The following is a 20694-nucleotide window of genomic DNA, read 5'->3' as shown; positions in this document are numbered from 1 at the left end:
TCAAGCACCAGGCCAGGGTTGAAAGGTCAACAGGGTCAGTTTCCAAGGGTTGTAGGCTATGGTTGATGTAGGGACTCGTTAGCAGGGATAAAGGCTCTTTTAGTAGCAGAAGAAAGAGAGAAAACAGTCCAGGGGGGTTGCAGTAAAGAATGAGGTCCATGCTTTTTAATGCCTCCATAATCAGAATAGTTTCCCGGCGTTTTATCAAGAGGACCATATAAGGAAGCACCACTAGATGGAGCTGCCTGATTGCGAGCATTGAACAATCGCAGATGGAACGCCAGGATCTAGATTATGTTTCTATTAGCGCTAATATACGGTTCTTGACTTTCTTTAGGGACCCCAACACCATATTCAGAGGGAACTCACTAACATCCAAGTGCATTGATGAGACCATGAAGCTGGCAGGGATGCACTATTTGCAGGTCACACTCAAACCTATCATTGACGAGGTGCGTATTCTTCACATTAGACATTCTGTGCTGTAAACTGTGACTCTTACTTTCAGTTTTATTTTCTTAGCATCTGTGAAATGGTCTTCCTTCCTGTTTATGTGCTCAGATCTGCACAGACCACAAACCCTGCGAGATTGACCCTGTCAAACTGAAGGAATCTGAGAACCTCGATACCAACAGAGTAAGCATGTGTTTTTGTGTGTGCCCGGAGGACTGGGGTGATAACTGTGCGTGTCTGTGCGTAGGAAGTTATGGATTACTGCCTCTCCCACTAAGCTGGCCTGTCCTGTTATTCAGGAACTGTACGCGTATGTTTATGTGTGCCAGCCTTTATCAGCTCAGTGTAATTGTGTGTGTGTGTGTGTGTGTGTGTGTGTGTAGTAACTTCATAATGAGTAATATCTTACCATACATGATAAATAACAACTCGGATATTACTGCACGAACCAGTGCAAACAAAATTGTGGATGTGGTTTGAGGGACAGGGTGTGTCTCACTCGGAAACCCTAAAGCAGCGCAGTCATTTTAATGAGGGCAGCCATCAAGTGAGGTGTGTGTGTGTGAGTGTGTACGCACCTCACCGGTCCTCAGCATGTCGCAATTAAGTGAACAAACGGTGGAAATGATTTCCGAAACCCATCTGTGCCACTGCTTATGTATATCACATGGGGTTTATCACAAACCTTTCTAAGGACAGTGGGCGGGTCCAGCAATCATATGCCTACTTTACTGCGATTTAGAAATACAATATTCCAGCGGAATGTATTGAAATGTTATGTAACTCAAATTAATTCGATATAAGAAAGTTTTTTGTGTAAACATCAGATTTATACGCATCATATTGTGGTCTGCAGATTGCGTTGTGAAAGTTGGTGAAGTTGGTAACGTTTCCGCCCTCTGTTGCCCGTTCGCAGGAGAACCTTCGGCAGTATGTGGACCGCATCTTTAACGTCATCACCACCTCTGGCGTGCGCTGCCCGACCGTCATGTGCGACATCTTCTTCTCGCTGCGGGAGTCCGCCGCCACCCGTTTCCAAGGTAACCACGAGGGTCTCGAGAACCATGACCTTGATATGCATAGCCTGAAGGGATATTTGCTATAAAGTGAATTAAGTTTTTTTTTTCCTGTTAAATAAAAAATGTACATTTAAACCTGTTAACCTCATCCCTGTTGTGTCACCCTTGTTCCGCAACATTTCTCACTGCTGCCTGTTCGTTGAGTGTCAGCTTTTTGTGAAAAAAAAATCATTGACAACATACTGCCATCTCCTGGCTGCTGTCACACACTGCATCTTGATGGATGGTGCACGCTGCAATTAGTGTCATGGATTTAATTTATTGTTTGCGTTTTTTTGTTTTTTTTGTGATCTTGCAGTGGACCAGGACGTGAGGTACACAGCGGTCAGTAGTTTTATATTCCTGCGATTCTTTGCTCCAGCGATCCTGTCACCCAACCTGTTCCAACTGCGGCCACATCACCCGGTGAGGGCCACATATTTTCTTAATGGGGAAGATGAACATATGTAGATAACATGTACATAACACACGGGACACTGTATTTGCCTTTTACCTCTGTGCCTGTGTTTATAGTACAGATTCCGATACAGGTTTTGTGATTTTACTGGTTTGAATTTTTCGCTGACTTTGCAAAAAATGCGCGTGAAACAATCTGATGTGTGGGTGTGTGTATTCATGTGCAAATTGTTTTGGTGTCCCTACAGGATCCCTGCACATCTCGGACCCTCACCCTCATCTCCAAAACCATCCAGACCTTGGGGAGCCTGGCCAAGTCCAAATCTGTGAGACAGTTTTTCTGTTTGCCCTCCTTGTATCCTAATGGGCTTAAAAATAATCATCTGAACCAGATCATTATTACTTTCTAATTATACCATCATGACATGTTGGAGGTTGCCTGTACGATTGCAGATTTAGCAGATTTTTTGTGCTTTAAGGCCATGTATAATATATTTCACCGAATTTGGAACTATTCAGTTTTTGTGTGTTCTAATATGGTATAGTATGTAGTGTACCGAAGTAAAACGATTATTGTGGATTAAACATGCTCTAAGAAGTCCCTAAAATAATCCTCTCTCCTTCTTTCCCCCTCTCCTCCTCAGGCCAATTTCAAAGAGTCCTACATGGCTGCATTTTATGACTACTTCAATGAACAGAAATATGCAGATGCAGTCAAAAATGTGAGTTTTTTTCTGTGCTGGTGGGGTGAATTTAGAGTACTTTCATGGTGCAATGTGCCACTTTGGCGGGATGATAGTGCTGGACATTGTTGAGAGGCCTGTGGCCACTGAGTCAGAGCAGATTTTTCTCCTTCTGTCTACAGTTCCTCGATTTGATCTCATCATCCGGGAAATGGGACCAGAAGAGCATCGAGACGCCAATCATGCTGAAGGAGGGGTAAGCCAAACATCTCCTCAGTGCTAATGGCAGCTCATCTTCTGGGTTTCAGAAATAATTACAAAAAGGCCTGGGTTGGTGGTTATTTCCTCTTTTCCAAGGTACAGATATTGAGCTGTTTATTTCAGAATCAGAACACACACTAGGAATTTGGTTCGGGCCGTTGGTGTCTTTCAAACACAGTACAATATACAGTATAGAGAGCAATATGATATATCAGTGCAAAAAACTATACACAACACACAGATTGAGAACAGTACAGCACATAAGTGCAAAATGAACGAATGTGTAAGTAGTGTGAGAGAGAAGAACAAGTAGCATTGCTGATATAGAAAGTGACGGAGGAAATTTTTTCCATGTTATGGGGTCTTCTATAAATCCAGAATACGAAGTTCGTGTGACTTTAACTAACACTCCCCGTGTGCTACGTCTGTGCCACGATTTTTTGCTGTGTACTGTATTTACACTCAGTCAAAAGTTTGCACACACCTACTCTGTGGCGGTTGTGGAGACTAAGATGGAGCCACTTTGAAGAATCCAATGCAAGAATTTTTGTAGCAGATGAGAGTGAAGTATGTTTGAGTCGCCTCTTTTTACCTTCTCGACTCCTTTGTTCACTATTGTTATCTTCAAAATCTGCTTCGTGAGATGCTCATTAACATAAGAGTGTTCATCATAAGCCTTCAGGACTGTTGGAAATCCATCCTTGTTGTCTAATTTAAGGTGGTAAAAAGAAGAGTGTGAAATGCTGCCGTCACAGCAAAAGCTCCCGGCTTTGGAGAGACGCAAATGTTAAGCTTTTTGCCTTGTTTGTATACTTTATTCTGCAGACTCAAGGTCCAAACATACACATCATATTACATTAACACTTACATATACATGCAAAACTTATATATACAAATGCAAGAGCCATAAGTGAGTAGGTGCATTCAAACTTTTGACTGGTTTTGTATACGCTGTGATAGTGGGGCCTGGGCGATATAGGACATTTAACTATTTTGTTGTGTGTGAATGACTTTTAACGCACATTTAATGGCTTCCTAGCACAAAATAGAATCTGGGGTCTGAGCTCTTTCTGTGTTTCTGCGCTTTTTCTCTTGGGGAAAGGAGTGTAAAGCTCACTATAACGAGGGTTGATGGGAAGGGTTCCTGCAGGTAAGATCCAAATGATGAATGGCCCCCATGACCCTCGACCTTTCTGTGACCCTGCTTTGGCCTTTCATCTTAATTTGTACATAAAACATTAGACTGTATGTGGCTTTTCTGTTCTCCTTTACGCCCCTGCTGTCCCTTGTTACCACAGTGACCCTGTCACCCTGATTAGCATGGTGTCATAGGCATTTACTGTAATATTTAGTTCTGTGTTAAATATATCAATGACGAAGTGTCCAAGGATCTTTTATGTCATCTCATGGTTTTATTGTGACATTTTAAGCTCATCATAAATTGATGTGAAATAATAGCTGGTATGGTGTGATTTCAAATTTTTGGATAAACTTTGAGAACAATTCTGTGGTAGTGTTAGTGAATACGCTAAAGCTATCTGGGGTAGTCAAAGAGACATTTAATTATAATAGAAATTAAACAAGCTGATAAAGCTAATTTTAAAGTCCGAATGCCAAAATTTCCATGGTATTGATTTTTTATTTTTTTTTGTAAGAGAAATGTTATGGTCGTGTAGCACAATGTTCATTGCTGTGAAATATACAGGTCAGGTTGGTGGCTGATCCCCTGTTAAAAGCAGAATGTTAATAGAATAGTCGGCTTAGTCCATGCCCTACAAACTGACCTGTTGTTCCAACAATGGCATGTGGATGAACATAAATCATGGGAATAATGGAGCACAGGTTCATGACCCAGCTTTGGATTCCAGTGTTTGGTTGAACATTTTCTTCATTGTCCTTTTTTCTAACTTGTTCTTTTCTTCTCCCATCGTGTTGCTGCAGATTTATGATTAAAAGAGCGCAAGGCAGAAATCGTTTTGGCATGAAAAACTTTAAAAAGAGGTGGTTTCGTCTCACAAACCACGAGTTCACCTATCACAAAACTAAAGGTAACGCAAAAGGTTTGTTTACACTCTTCTTTATTAGGGGAGGTTGATGGTTTCTCTGTCTTTCCAACTTTATCTCGATCTGTCTGGGCCTCTTTCGCTCCCTGTTTGTCTCTGTGTGTGTGTGTGTGTGTTTGTGTGAAGGGGCTTCAGTTGTGAGTTCAGATACCAGGACACAGGCATCTGTTTGTAATTAAACCCCCCCTCCAGGAAATTTACCCAAGAAGCTATGGAACAAATTCACCCACCCCTACACACACATCAAAAGTGAAGCACAAGAGATACGAGAGAGACATACACACATATACACCGATGATAATAACAGTGGGGTTGTTTACAGTGGGGTTGTTAAAATCGCTTGAGTTTGTTCTGGAGAACGTCCCAGTAGAAAGATTGCTGAACTCCCCCCTCCAGTGCACATTCTCCGCCTCTTCCTCTGACCATTTGTTTTCTGGTTTGTCCAGGTGAGGGCGCCCTCTGCAGCATCCCCATAGAGAACATCCTCGCTGTGGAGCGGCTGGAGGAGGAGTCCTTTAAGATGAAGAATGTAAGTTCCCAGCAGAGCTAAGTGCTTCAGTTGCAAAATTAACAGTACAACCAGAACAAAATGAAATTGTGCTGAGGAAGATGGACTCCAAAACTGCACTCACTGTCACAGAATGTTCTTCAATACAATAAGAAAGGCTCAAGAGTTCCGTCGTCCCTGCTTCCCCTCCTGCAGATGTTTCAGGTGATCCAGCCGGAGCGGGCCCTGTACATCCAGGCAAATAACTGTGTGGAGGCGCGCGACTGGATCGACATCCTGACCAAAGTCAGCCAGTGCAACCGCAAGCGGCTCAGCACCTATCACCCGTCCGCCTACCTCAACGGCCACTGGCTCTGCTGCAAGGTGTCGGCGGACTCCGCCCCGGGCTGCACGCCCTGCACCGGGTGAGTCCCGTAAGCGCTGACCCGGGGTCGGCTTTCGAACTCCTCAGGGATAGGAAAACATGGTTGATGATGATGATGATGATGCTTATGCTAGCGGGTGTGTTCTGATAGGGGCGTTCCCGCCAACATTCAGCTTGATGTGGATGGAGACAGAGAGACAGAGAGGATCTACTCCCTTTTCAGCACATACATGTCCAAACTGGTCAAAATGCAAGGTCAGAAACCTTCTTTCTATGTGTGCATGCTTACATATCTCAAATATATATGTTGTGTGCTGTCTTTGTCGTGTTTTTACGGTGCACCTGTTTTGTTCAGAGGCCTGTGGCAGTAAGTCGGTGTACGACGGCCCGGAGCAGGAGGAGTACTCGAGTTTTGTGATCGACGACCCACAGGAGACCTACAAGACCCTCAAACTCATTGTGGCCGCCGTGAAGACGCTGGAGCAGCAGCACACACAATACAAACGAGACAAGTTCCGGAAGACCAAATACGGCAGCCAGTAAGTGCCACTTGGAGTTATAATCCAAAAGAATGTTTTCATCTTATCAGTATTTCACCACAACGCCATGCACTGACTTTGCCTCTTATTGGGCAATACTATTTTAGTATTTGCGTTAGGTGCAAATACTCCTCCCAGTCAAATGAAGTTGGTTTAAGGGAGCATTGAGACAGTGGAGGACAGTAGTGGTAAAGAAGGCAAAGAAGTGGACTCAAAACCGAAGGGTTGCGGGTTCAAAACCCTGGGCGCCTTTCACAGGTGTCACCGTGTGCTTTGCCATGCTGTTTATCACAAGGACAAAAACAATCAGTTTCACTTTTCACTTCCTCAATAAAGTTAAAAAAAGACATATTTTCTGACAAATAAGTGAACTATTTAGTTATTTATTATATGGTACATTATATATACATTATTTTGAGCCTACATACAAATGTCTGTGGTATTATTTCATTTTCATTTCATAGAAAAAAACTTTTAAAGTTTATTTTGAAGTTCCAAATGTGCCTTGGGTTTAAGCTAGCGTCCTTGTGCCCTGTGTGACAGAAGGTTTAATAACCCCCATATGCTTGGACGATAAAGTGATAGCACCTGATGATGGCACATTTAAAACATGTTCAAAAAGGGCTGGTGCGTTTGTGTCCATAATAATATGTGATGTACATTTTTGCCGTAATAAACTAGTTTTGAATCGCGATATGCCGTTATTCATGTATTCCGTGTTGTTTGTGTTACAGAGAACATCCAATTGGTGATAATAGCTTCCAGTGCTACATTCGCCAACAGTCTGAAAGCTCCACCTACTCCATTTAAACCTCCTACTGCCCCACTGGGCCATGAGCAACATATGGCAGCATTTTCAGTGTAACTTCTGGGTACCGCTGTTCACAAGCATCATGAAGAGGATGATGTCGTATCAAGCTAATCGTTCAATATTATTTTTCGATTTTCAAAACTAATCCACCGCTTTTCCTTTGAACTTGGTGGCCAAGAGCCATGCACTTTAAATGTCTTTGGGATCAGTGGACAATATTTTAAAACATTTTTTTTTAACCAAACCCAAGACCCCCTGACCTCTGCGATGCACAGGGTTTGTAAATGACACACGGGCTCCAATCGGCATGAGCGTAGCGGAGGGCCTCAGTGACCGTCAGGGTTGTACCACAGGGCATCTGCAAAGCCGGATCTTTTTCAGTAATCTGCGTGCTGTCCGCATGCACCTTCCCTTGGTGGAAATGTATATTGGCAGTATTTTCTGCCATTTTGAGAGCATTCCTGTTCCATTTTTTCTTGTGTGTGTGTAGCTCATCAGTACTTTTGAGCCTCTTTTGGGAGTTAACAATTTGCCATTTGAAATATTATTCAAATTTGTTTTAATCATGTGTTTTAGCCCATGCCAAATTTCTCATCTCAGCCAATTCAGTAGCAGAGTGCAACAAATGAAATTTGACAATAACACTTTAGACCACTGCAGACATTTATTTTTGTACGTCACTGTTTTCTAAATCCAATCTAAAAACACATTTTAGAAAAAATCAAAAGCAAAAGAACAGTGTGTGTTTTTTCTACTTTTTGTGTTGTATTTTATCAAATTCTAAATGCAAGAAAAGCATTTTGTAATTTTGTCCCATGTCACAGGAACTGACTATGAATAGCTATATTGTGCGTTACTGAGAGTGTGTGTGTATGCATGCATGGGTATCAGTTCATTTGAATGACAAAGGAATTCCTAATTATGAATTGATGGGGGAGAGTAGGGAGACGTTGGTCTCTCTCTCTCCCATCTGGTGTTGTCCTTGTGCTTCCTGAGAAAAAAGTTATTATGACCCGATCGGAGTATTGTTGTTTTCAGCTGGTTAGAAGTGTTGTTCTCCTGTATGAAGGTGATATGTTTGTTGCCCTACTTTCCTTTCAGTGAGTGTGTGCGTAAAAAACCATTCGGCCGTGCATGTTTTTACTGTGGAACTGTTTTCATATACTGTAATCCATTCTGAACAGGTCAGTATTTATTTTTGTATGTTTTTTTTTTTTTTTTTTTTCTAAAACAGCAAATGATATTGTTGCCAGGTGGAACCCGAACTGTCCAAACTGACCGGGTGGCCGGTCACAAATTGATACATCATCTATGCCAATTAAAAAAAAAAAGAACAACCTTTTATTAAAAAAGACACCTTAAAAAGGGAGTTTAGTGTATTTTATATAAATATATGAAGAGTATTATAAAAAGTGTAAATGCAACATGAAAATTTGTCCTAATGAAAGAAACCATTGTGCAGAATATTGTGTGTCAGTGTGTTTTCTTTGGCAATGTTTCTAATTGCAAATCTCACCCAGAAATGTCATCACTTTATCGTTATGATGTTATAAAAATGTGCAGGGATTTCTCAGAAATCAGTAACCATGCATGAATCAGGCATGATTCATCAGGCACAATATTCCAATCGCTGATAATATTGACTTACATTTATTCATTTAGTCAGCTACAAAATAATGACCAGATGAATATAAAAAAGGTTCTCTAGAAATCATATTTTATAATGCTAAAGGCTAAATGAATAGTGCGTTGGGTTTCATGTAAAGAAGGAAGCGGCCCGTAATCAGAAGGTTGCCGGTTCGAATCCCAATCCACCAAGGTGCCACTGAGGTGCGACTGAGCAAAGCACCGTCCCCCCACACTGCTCCCGGACACACTGCCCACTGCTCACTCAGGGTGATGGGTTCAATGCAGAGGACAAATTTCACTGCGTGCACTGCGTGCTGTGTATCACAAGTGATAAATGGCACAAATGGAAATGTAAAACAACACACACAGCGGTAGGATCTTCGCTTTACGGAATATATTTTATTGTTAGAATAAATATGCCACGTAGCGCTCGTCCTGTGGGCCGGTTTCACGTGTCACGGCAGCGCGGTGCTCATCGTGGGGCTCATCGCTTGCGCAGCGCGGTGCTCATCGCTGGGCTCATCGCGGTACTCAGCGCGGGGCGGGGGACAGCAGCGCACCCTCCGTCCGTTTCACTTCGCCTGCGGTCCCTGGCGCCGTCCCAGCTGACTCCGGCGGACCACTCTCGGGAGAAGCGGTTCCGGGAAAGAATCGAGTTCTTCTTCTTTCCCCTCCCCGGCCGAAGCCCGAGCCGACGGAACACGACCGGTTCGCTCCGAACGGCTTTACTATGTGGAGATCCAAAGCGGCTTTGGGGGGATCTGCGCTCAGCCTTGTTTTGCTTGCGGTTCTGTGCGACGCCCATCGATGTGAGTAACCTTTCCGATCGCACACACTTTAGAAAAGTTGTCCTGTTTCTGGGAGTGTTTAATATGTGCACCTTGCCAAAAACCATCCCGACCGTTCGCGTCCAACTAGTCCGCCGCGAGGAGCGGAGCCGCGGTACCCCGAACTGCGTCAGTGCGCGTCGGGCTTCGGAAGTAAGTTGTCGTGGCCCTGCACCACGTGGGCGCGCTGATCCGCGCGTAAAAACATCTGGTGCTGGCGGCGGCCGGCAGCTGTAATCGGGTTCACGTGGTCCAGCGGGCCCGGGGTGGTTCTTATGTAACCCTTTATCGACCCCACTGGGCGTTAGACCGGGACTGGGCAGGCCCTGCATTGACCCGGGTTTTGTCCTGCTTGGCCCTAGTCCTGACCCACAGCGCGGCCTCCCAGTTCCTCGTCCGCCAGAGGCGCGCCAACGCTTTGTTCGAGGAGAGCAAGAAAGGAAACCTGGAGAGGGAATGCATCGAGGAGCTGTGCAACAAGGAGGAGGCTCGGGAGATCTTCGAGAACAACCCTGAGACCGTGAGTTAACCCCGTCCTCCAGTCTTTATCTGTTCCCAGAGCTGTCCCCAGTGGGACCTTTATGTACTTCCACGTGGGGCAGTTGCAGCTGGGTGGGCGAACCAGAAGACCACATGTCATAAATGACAAACTGGACGACATATCCTAAAAATGATAAGTGATAATTGCTTAAAAAAAAAACAAAAAAAAACAATTAATTGCAAAAAAAAGATCATTCAGTATATTTAACGTGACATGATTGTCATTGTGAAACACTGCAGCACAGACCATGGGGACACAACGAAATGTGTCCTCTGGTTTTATCCACCACCCTTGGTGAGCAGTGGGCAGCCATGACAGGCGCCCGGGGAGCAGGGTGTGGGGACAGTGCTCAGTGGCACCTTGGATTCGAACCAGAAACCTTCTGATTACATTTGATATGTGTACATTACACCAATATTGTTGTCAGTGTATTTGTGTTAGAGCATTGTCACTCTTGATACAACATTTTGTCATATATTTTTTTTATGTATTGTTAGTATACTGACAGCATTGTTGGAAAAATATAGAAATTATATATTTTTCCAACAATACTGTCAGGTAGAGCTGAGTGATATTTTGACAAAATATTTTATCATGATTATGTGCGAAAAAACACGTGACAATGCTCTAACACAAATACATTCACAAATACAATGATATTGGTGTAATGTACACATATCAAATGCTATGTTTATAGACATAAATATTAACTGTGGGTAGGAATATTAATATCTGTTGAAGAATTTGATTTTGATGTTAATTGTTTTGTTTTTCAGGAGTACTTTTACCCCAAGTATGTCGGTAGGTCTGTTTAATAGACTTAAAGTTTGGGGGTTACAATTACAGCATTTAAATAAAATTATATTACAAAATATGTTTATTTCCATCACTGTCAACATGAAAGTGTAGTTCAGACCAAAATGTTCTGTCTCAGAGTGTCTGGGGTCATTCCGTGTGGGCATCAACACACCCAGTTCCGAATCGGCCGTCCTTCAGAACCTGCGCACTTGCGTGCTGGGTATGTACAAGCCTTTTCGGGGCATTACAGTGCATCTTGATGCATTTGACTGACCAGGATTGATGCTTTTTGCACCCTTCTCGGGTGGCACCTGCAGAGATCAGTAACCAGTGTCTGCCCATGCCCTGCTACAAGGAGGGCACAGAGCGCTGCACTGACGGCCAGGCCACTTTCACGTGTGTGTGCAAGACGGGCTGGAGGGGTCTGCGCTGTGAGGAGGGTGCGTGCATTTCTTTTCACAGAGCAATTCATCATTTACTTCCTTTATTATTATGTTATTATTTATTATTTCATTATCTTCTTGTCAGATGTCAATGAGTGCACTGACCCCGAGCTTCCCGCCGGCTGTAACCAGAGGTGCATTAACTTCCCCGGCAGCTTTCGCTGCTTGTGTTACGACGGCTACTACTCCATAAATGGTGTCCACTGTGTAGGTGAGCATGCCTACTATTCAATAGTTATTGGTTCTAAATATGTGGTTGCATGTAAATGCACAGAGATTCTGCATGGCAGAAGTAAGTGCACCCACGGTTGTCAAATACACACCGTACATCCACAGCATTAATGGAAGTCAATGGAAACAAACATGAAAGTTATTCACAGGTAATTACATGCAGAAAGTGTGATTGATTTGTCTAGCTTTGTTAAAAAGACCTCCTACGTGCATTTTCTGACCCCAGAAACCCAAAATAGCAGGCATGCTAGTTATGGTTGAAACAAATTTTACTTTCTTATTAACTTAAAAGAGCAATTCATCGATTCATTCACTGTAGTGCCTCCACAACAAATGTACCATAGTTTTGCAGATGCAAAATATCTTAATTATTTTATCTTGCAATGTGCCTCACTATCTGTCTAGAATCATGACTCGCTAATCACCATGGCGTTTATATTTTGGCTCAATGCCAATCAAAAGGGTGGCCAGACAGTGGTAGGAGACAAAAGTGATGAAAGTTGGATATCCACGAAAGCAAAAAGAATGTTTAAATGACGTCATTATGCTAGCTTGAGGTAGCCATGCTTGTTTGCTAGCATTAGCCACGCATCAGGTGGACCATGCATCTAGTAACAGGGCCTGAGACCGCTAACCGGTTGTAAATGTGGGTTTCAGAGTTATTTTTCATTGTCACAAGGGGGAGTTGGAGAGGCGTTGCAAGAATATGGAAGTTCAACTTCCAGTAAGAAACGGTAGAGAGCTGTGACCCTGTTAGAGATGCATTCCCTGACGTGGTAGGGCTACAGTCTGGGGTCTCATCCGTCTTGTGGTGATCGGCCCCTCGGTAATCAGCAACGACTCGTGTTTGTGTGCACGAGCGACAGGTCGGCCCCGCTGATTCCACTTCACCCGCAGAGGTCGGGGCGACCGGTGGAGTCTTTGACTGAACATGGAACAGCTGGTGTAGGAATGTTGCAGCCTTCTTGTGAGGTCCGCACCATGGATTCTGGCAAAAGTGCTTTCATACACAGATCATTTTTCCTGTTACGACAGTGAGAGGCGATGATAAATCTCAAACCAGGGTCACAGGGAATTTCTTCTGTATGCACTAGTAATTGAACTATGTAGCTTTCTGGCTGCACGCCTGCCCTCTTTACCGTAAACCAGCTGTTGTTATTGGCCCTCTAATCATACTTAGCCTGTCAGCGAGTGTTCATACATCTCTACTTTGCTCTTGGTTATGTGCATTTGTGCATGTTTGCGGTCATAAATATGAATATATGTTCTGCCCTACTGTCTGTCTGTTGGTGTATTCATCTCTAGTGGCGATGTTTGTGTTCCTCCTGCAGACATAAATGAGTGTTTGCGGTACCCCAGTATCTGTACGGAACCTGCACAGTGCGTGAACTTGCCAGGATTCTACGAATGCAACTGTCCCATCGGCTTCAAGTACAACTTTACTGCGAAAGAGTGCCAGGGTGAGAGTGTGCACCAAGTCAGTAAAACTAGACATGTCAGGGTCGACCGTCGAGAGACTAGTCCTCATGACGGGACATGAGCTCCCATTGATTGGTCCTTCTCAGTAGCTGTACAGGAATACATACTGGTATGGTACATAATATGGGGAATAACAAAAACACCAGTTTGGTCACCGTTTTGGCACATTCGGCCTTCCAAGAGAAGCGAAGAGGTGTGGCGTGGCCCCATCTTGTCCTCCAAAACATTAATACAACTAATAGAGCTGTTGATGTAGCACAAGGCATTTTGTGCTGTACATAAAAGCATGACTTATACAAATATAAGTCATATATACTGTACATAAGCATGAAAGTAAACTGATCCCAGGGGAGACACTTGGATCTTATATGAGCTTGGAATGAGGTGATTGCATCCACCTGTAAATGTAAACTTGAAATGAATGCTACTAAATTGGTGTTAATGTATGCATGTGTGTTTGTTGCAAAAGACGTGGACGAATGTGATCAGAATGTGTGCCAGGGTGAGTGTGTGAACACCGTGGGCAGTTACGTGTGCTACTGCGACGGGCGATGGGGCCTGCGGCTGGCTGCAGATGGGCGCTCTTGTGAGGAGATCCCTGTGTGCGTGCAGGTTCACGACTACAAGCACGCCGAGATGCTGTACCTGGGCGAGCAGTTCACCGGCCTGCCCATCATCTTCCTGCGCTTCCGCCTGCCAGAACACACAAAGTGAGTGAGTGAGAGCACCAGAAATCATGGCTCTACGTTAAACAGTAAGATAATGCCAAGACCGGTTAGTGTGGTACTAATAACGGCAGGGTTGCAGGTCCCACATTTAAATTGGGACAGTGTAGGACAGGGTAGGGAAGCAGATTAAAGTCCTAAACCACTAAGGTGCCACTGAGGTAACTTTGAGCAAGATATTGTCCCCACACACTAGTCCCCTGGTGCGTTTTGTGACTGCCCACTGCTCACAAAATGGTGATGAGAACACATTACAGCTACGCTGTTTAAAATAATGGAAAAACAATCGCTTTCACTTTCAGCATGGCACATTTCTGAAATATAATGGAAATAGTGTTCCCATTCTTTATTATGAGAGCTTCATTCACGATGGTGAATATAGTGAAATATAATATATGGATTTAAATCAATAAATGAATTTAAATAATATGTAGAGATAGATTATGACAATGCAAGGTCATATCAAAATAATGTTGTATGCATTCCCCATAACCAATAACAAATCAGCAAAAAGAATTAAAACACTTAATCACATTCCTGCTGGCTGTAAAGGTTCCCTTGAAGGGTATTTAGTTCAGGGTTTTGATACACTGACGTGACATCTGGAAAAATGATCTGTATTGAACTCATGGGGAGTTATTTTGAGCACTTGACCATGTTTTAAAGTCAGACCCAACTTAAGTTCATGTTCAAGTATTTGGACACATAGTATAGGAATGAAGCATAGGGAATTCAGACAATTAATAATATATGTGTTTTAACAATATGTGTTTTAGAATAAAAATGGTGTAAATATATGTTTAATAAATGTGGAACTGTGTAAAACATAAATAATTTGATTGTTCCTTTGTGAGGGAATTGGATTTTTTTTTCTTCATCACATAACTAGATTTGCTGCTGAGTTTGACTTCCGCACGTTTGACCCAGAGGGAGTGGTGCTGTACGCAGAGTCATCCCCAGACTCATGGTTCATGCTGGGGCTGCGGGCGGGATGCATCGAAGTCCAGTTCAAGAACCAACACTCCAGCAAGGTTACTAGCGGCAGCAAAGCTATCAATGATGGCCAGTGGCATGTGGTGAGTATAGCAGAGGTGAAACAATGTGGGCTCATGGAGTTTATGCAACTTACGCATGACAGTGTAATACAATGATAATTTCATAATTACATTTGTATACTACACTTTTCAGTTGTAGTTGCTACATGTTTTTACTACATGTTCAGATAAAGCCTGCGTCGTAGTAATCAAAACCAGTGTGTTTGTAGTTGTGTTAACCATGATGTGCAATTGTGCTGTGAAGCTTTCGGTTGAAGAGCTGGAGAACAGCATCAGCGTGAAGATCAGTAAGGAGGCTGTAATGAGCATCACCACTCCCGAGGGTCTTTTCACGTCGGTCAATGGAGTGCTGGAGACCAAAGTTTACATCGCCGGCCTGCCCAGCCATAACAGCAGAGTCATCAAGCCGGTAAAGCTATGCGCTGCATGCAGCCAGCACTGAAACATCGCCCACACGACCACCACACAGCCAGACTTAACGAGACAATTTAAATGTCAATACACTTGAAGCTGAAGTAAATACTGCATAGCACAAGGCAGGATTCCCTATAAAAAGAGTCGATTGAGTAACTGTAGTGCAATTCCTTCTGTAATTCCTGAGGAATAACTAATTTAGTGTTTTTTCCATAAAATCTATATAACGTTCTTCTTGTGTGTCTGTTAGATTAACCCTCGGCTGGATGGCTGCATTCGGGGATGGAATCTGATGAACCAGGGAGCCTCCGGTGTGAAGGAGGTGATTGAGGAAAAGGAGAGCAAGCACTGCTATGTTCATGTGGAGCGCGGGTCCTTTTTTACCGGATCAGGGCTCGCCCAGTTCAGCATAGACTACAGTGAGTTGTGCCATCGTTTGCAATTCTTCATTCATCTCACAGCCTACCCTAAGACTTCATTCATGAATTCGCCATCCTGAATCGTACAGGGTGGGTTACAAGATAATTGGCCACCAGTCTCTTAACACCCACATGTACATTCCAGTTCCTTCAACGAATTCCTTTTGCTGCAGCATGGAAATTTGTTGGTTTATATCACCGCAAAATGCTCTCCACTGAGCGCATGTGTATTTGGTAAATGAGCCCCACTCTGATGATTAAAGATCTGAGAATGTCATCCAGAGTGGTTAATATGAATCTAGAGATGAGGGCAACGAGAACTCATGTATTCTGTGTGTGTGTGTGTGTGTGTGTAGGTGAGTCAAACTCCTGGAGGTTGGATGTGAAGATGAATATTCGTCCGTCCAGCAGCACAGGAGTGATTTTTGCCCTCATCAGCAACCACACTGTCCCTCTGTCAGTGTCTGTAGTAACTCGAGGACCAGAGGAGGCGGTGAGTATAGCCATTTATTCTCCTAAACCTTCCTACACACACACACACACTGTCTGGAACCCTCCCGCAGGACTGAAAAATCTGATATCAGAAACAAACTCTGAGACAAATGAGTTTGTCAATGAATAAACATGAATGTATAGAAAATAAATCAATGCTGATGTAAGAGCTAGCTCAGTCTGTGAAAGGAATGCTGAATTCTGTTCAACTATTTCTCTGAAACCTCCCACACTATTAAAAAATATTTTAATATGCAAGGACACATTCCAGTACAGTTCCAGTAAAAGAAATCACATGAGAAACAGATTTAGGGCTCTATTCTCTAACTGGTGCTGGGGGTGTGGCAATTGTTACTGGGGTGGGACTTGTTTGGGAGGCAGTTGCCTGGTGGGTAACACACTTGGCTATGATCCAGAAGACCACTTACTAACATTGTGTCACTGAGCAAGACACTTAACCCTGAGTGTCTCCAGGGGGACTGTACCTGTAACTGGTTCATAGTCGAGTGTGTTACCCAGGAGACCCCAAAAAAACGAACTACCCTTTATTGGTGTGTAATTTTATTTCTCAACCAGAACATGATCTTTAATTATGGTTTTATTAACAGTCTAAAATGGGAAGTGCCTGATGGGAAGGGACACCCCACTTCTATGTTCTGGATTATTTAAAACAGCAGCAATGTGTCACATAAAAACAAAATGATTTTTTAAATTAATTCTATTGATGTAAATCCTGAGGACATGTTTGACCTTAGACTAATGAACAAGCACCAATTAAAAAAAGAGCCCATAATGTCCCTCATAACACATAAAAAACGAATACACAAACATGTGTATAAAAAATACGTTACACATTTGCAATACTTTGTTTTACATTACTTTTCACTTATGTGAAAAATCTAGTCACTTTGGAACTGTGACATTTTTGTCACACAAAGGCATAAAAACACTTAAATCAAATGAAACTAAAACATACTGCATTTAGATATTTAGATGTTCCCCCATTTTCACTTTCCATATTCTTTTTGAGGAGCAGGATCTGCAGGTGTTCCTAGGTGACGTTACCGTGGCAACACTGAAGACAATATTCCTCTGTTACCCCGAGAGTCTGATGGTGGAGATAAATGTATCGGAGGTGGGGATACTGTTGTCTGCCAACAACTCAGAGGTCTCGTATGCCACACCACCCACATTGCAGGGGGCGCTGTCCCTTCTGAACCAGACCATGCAGAACCCTGTCCAGACCTACATCGGAGGTCTGCCCGGTGAGTAGTTAATCTGTCACCATTACCATATATAATCATTTATTATAGGAGAAGGGTTTATTCATGTAAATTTATTATTTTTGGCCAGGGAACTTTTACATTTTGTGTCACTGTTAATGGCCTGGCAGAGCACATTTGCTTGAATGATGAAGTAGTCTTTTGAAAAAATGAAGTAGTCTTTTGAAAAAAACCTAACACTTAAACACTTAGGAAAAAGTGTTTAAATCACCTAAACACTTTTTTTATGGGGTTTATGGGGTGCTCTTGGTGCAGCAAACACACAGGTTATACATTGTGAATAGTAGCATACCATGAAGAATAGATAAACTCTTGCTGTCTTTTCAGTGATCAGTCCCAGTTTCTGAAATGAAGGGCAGCTGAGTGAAGGGCACTGCATACAGAGACAATAGAGTCAAATTTCTCTGCACAGTTTAACTGTAAACTGTACCTGGAGCCAACATTGTATGTTGAGGTCCTGCTTACTATTACTAATAGAGTTGAAGGTTTTTAATGCATTACCCAAAGGAAAATAGACTTGTCACAGTGCCTTAGTGCCTCTACCTCTTGTATCTGGTATGTGAATGAATGTTTATGTCTGACTGAGTAATGGAACCCTATAAATAAGAATATAGGTGTGTGTGTATATCATGTGTTCTGCTATGGCCATTCATCACATATTATCAATATGTGATAATACATATTGATACAATACATATTAACATATTATCTTTCATTGGCAGACCTAAGATATACATTAATGGAACATTAAAATAATGATTCATTGTATTGTGTAATTATAATATAATTTTTCCCCCTCTCTCTCACCAGCGGTTCCCCTCTCTTCCACCCCGATCTCAGCCTATTACCATGGCTGTATGGAGATCTCTGTGAATGGGCAGGAGCTGGATTTTGATGAGGCCTTCAGTAAACACAACAGCATCAGGTCTCATTCCTGCCCCCCTGTTTTACCACCTGTCACTCACCCTGACCATGCCCACGATCATCTTGTGCTCCAATAGGAGCGTCCCAGCCCTCTCTCACTGGGATGACATGTCCAGGTGAAGTCCTCTTTCCTCTGAGGCCAGTGAAATGAGAAAGAGAGAGATAGAAGGAGCCACATTTGTTGACCCACATTTTATTTTATTTTACTTGATTGTACTGTATATTCACTGTATTGTAAAAAAAAAACAAAAAAAAACATTGATGAAAATAGTTAGTCATCATTTTGGATGGGAAATCTAGTATGGTGCCTTGAGGAATCTGCTGAGCAAGATATAAATCTTCTAATCCCGCTACCTTATAGTCATCTACTCATCCCAGATGGAACTATTTACAAGTCAGTTACTGCCACTCGCTCGCACACCCGGTTGCGCATTGTTCTCAAGGAAAATTCCAGCCTGCACATGTGACTATGTATATAAAACATTCTCCTTTTGATGTTTTGTAGAAATAGATTTTGGTGGTGTATCTGTTTATCCTGTATTTTAATAAAATAAAATCTATCATTTTATTTTTATTAATTCAACAATATTTGATTTTTATCGATTTTATTGAACAGGGATATAACAGGGTAAACATGTAATGTTTCAATATACTGTAAATTTTATAACCCCCTTATAAACCCTATAGCACCCACCCCTCCCTGACTCCAAGCCAGCTTTACATGCATAAGAATACCAGGCATTTAAAGAAAAAATAAATGTTTTTTTGGTCCTGCATGGCAAAAGAAACAAAGCGAAAAGAAAACAGACAAACAATTAAATAAGGAGGGAATCAAACTATAAATGTATATGAAAAAAAAGCAGAGGAAGGGCCCCCACACCTGTTGAAATTTCAAGTCTGAATAACAGATTGAGTAGTGAATCTTCTCCAGGGACGAACAGGACATAATATCTCTGAGCCACTGGGCGTGAGTGGGTGACGTGGAATCCTTCCACTTGAATAAAAGAGAACGCCTGGCCAGGAGTGTCGCAAACTGTTAAACGCTGTTTAGCTGGAGTTGGACGCTTATCTTCCTCTTCAGTGATACCAAAAAGAGCGATCAGAGGGTCTGGTTCAAGGTTGCATTTCAGTATGACAAGGTTTTAAAAACATCCCTCCAGAATTTTTCCAAATTTGGGCATGTCCAGTACATATGACTATTATTTTTAAAAGTTCTTTGTTGAATTGTTATTGCCATTGATGTCAGAGTCTGTATGAAGAATTACTAGAGAGGGTGCACTATAGTAATGCATTAGGACCTACAGTACAGGCCAAATGTTCGAAGTACATAAATCCACATGTTTATACATAGTTTGATGTCTTCAGTGAGAATCTACAAATGTAAATGCTCATGAAACTAAAGAAAACACATTGAATGAGAAGGTGTGTCCAAACTTTTGGCCTGTACTGTATGTCAAATGTTCGCTATGACATCGGTTTGATGGTCAGGTGGGATGGGTTACAGTACAGTACATTTACGTCTTACTCCAGCTCCAAAATCCAGCTCCTAGGGTTAAGTGTCTTGCTCAGGGACACAATGGTAGTAAATGGGATTTGAACCTGGGTCTTCTGGTTCATAGGCTAGTGTGTTATCCACTAGGCTACTACCACCCCACAGTACTAGACTAAATAGGACTGTAAATTACCGTAGGCAGTGGTGACCCAGTGGCTGAGGAAGCGGACACGTAACTGAAAGGTCGCAGGTTAAAATCCCAGGTCCCCTTGAGCAAGGTACCATCAACACACAGTGCTCTCAGGGCGCCTTTAACGGCCGTGCACAGATCCCTATATATGACGGGGACAGTGAAAAAAAATATTTTGTCATTGTGATACACAGCAGCACAGAACACAGTGAGACAAAAACTTGTGTCCTCTGCTTTTGACCATCACCCATGGCGAGCAGTGTGTGGGGACGGTGCTTTGCTCAGTGGCCTTGGCCTTCCAATTACGGCTAGGCCACCGCATCCTGGAATGTTACAATATAGTTAAGGACGTGGGTTCTCAAAATAATGTTGGTTTACAATAATAATCCTGATTTTAACAGCCAGTGTGTTCATCATATCGCCTCTCTCGGTAGGATCTTAATTATGGGGAGGGCCAGTTAAGAGACAGTTCCTTATCTAAGACAGACGGTTCTCTGTACGTCTCTCCGGCTTGACGTGCATCCAGCTGGCATCACAGCCTGGGGCTGCAGCCAAAGGAATCTGAGGGAGTTTGGGAGAAAAATAGTATCGAGAG

At 42.8% G+C, this 20694-nt stretch overlaps 2 protein-coding genes across 8 annotated transcripts in view; both read left to right on the top strand.

The window, feature by feature from the left end:
- rasa3 (RAS p21 protein activator 3) overlaps positions 1 to 8547 on the top strand; it is a 29279-nt gene extending 20732 nt beyond the window's left edge. For 2 of the 7 annotated variants that reach the window (XM_028954841.1, XM_028954839.1), the window contains exons 12-25: positions 338 to 452; positions 562 to 636; positions 1370 to 1493; positions 1831 to 1937; positions 2177 to 2254; positions 2573 to 2650; positions 2794 to 2867; positions 3975 to 4022; positions 4814 to 4932; positions 5382 to 5464; positions 5639 to 5847; positions 5959 to 6062; positions 6163 to 6346; positions 7081 to 8547. In XM_028954841.1, the coding sequence (XP_028810674.1) occupies positions 338 to 452; positions 562 to 636; positions 1370 to 1493; positions 1831 to 1937; positions 2177 to 2254; positions 2573 to 2650; positions 2794 to 2867; positions 3975 to 4022; positions 4814 to 4932; positions 5382 to 5464; positions 5639 to 5847; positions 5959 to 6062; positions 6163 to 6346; positions 7081 to 7156 (1474 nt within the window). In that variant the 3' untranslated portion in view covers positions 7157 to 8547. The remainder of the gene's footprint in view (positions 1 to 337; positions 453 to 561; positions 637 to 1369; positions 1494 to 1830; positions 1938 to 2176; positions 2255 to 2572; positions 2651 to 2793; positions 2868 to 3974; positions 4023 to 4813; positions 4933 to 5381; positions 5465 to 5638; positions 5848 to 5958; positions 6063 to 6162; positions 6347 to 7080) is intronic. The other 5 variants (XM_028954845.1, XM_028954843.1, XM_028954844.1 and 2 more) reach the window with 3 other exon arrangements.
- A 772-nt stretch (positions 8548 to 9319) lies between these two features.
- On the top strand, positions 9320 to 18991 carry pros1 (protein S). The gene is made up of 14 exons (XM_028954650.1): positions 9320 to 9595; positions 9976 to 10133; positions 10931 to 10955; positions 11089 to 11172; positions 11270 to 11392; positions 11481 to 11606; positions 12958 to 13086; positions 13575 to 13815; positions 14720 to 14906; positions 15130 to 15294; positions 15550 to 15718; positions 16075 to 16211; positions 17247 to 17475; positions 18304 to 18991. Exons 1-14 carry the CDS (start codon positions 9517 to 9519, stop codon positions 18492 to 18494), a joined length of 2043 nt encoding a protein of 680 aa, XP_028810483.1. The 5' UTR covers positions 9320 to 9516; the 3' UTR covers positions 18495 to 18991.
- Positions 18992 to 20694: the final 1703 nt, after the last annotated feature.

This window comes from Denticeps clupeoides, chromosome 15, assembly GCF_900700375.1.
Source record: "Denticeps clupeoides chromosome 15, fDenClu1.1, whole genome shotgun sequence".
NCBI classification, from domain to species: Eukaryota; Metazoa; Chordata; class Actinopteri; order Clupeiformes; family Denticipitidae; genus Denticeps; species Denticeps clupeoides.
This window is presented reverse-complemented; position numbering and strand designations above follow the sequence as displayed.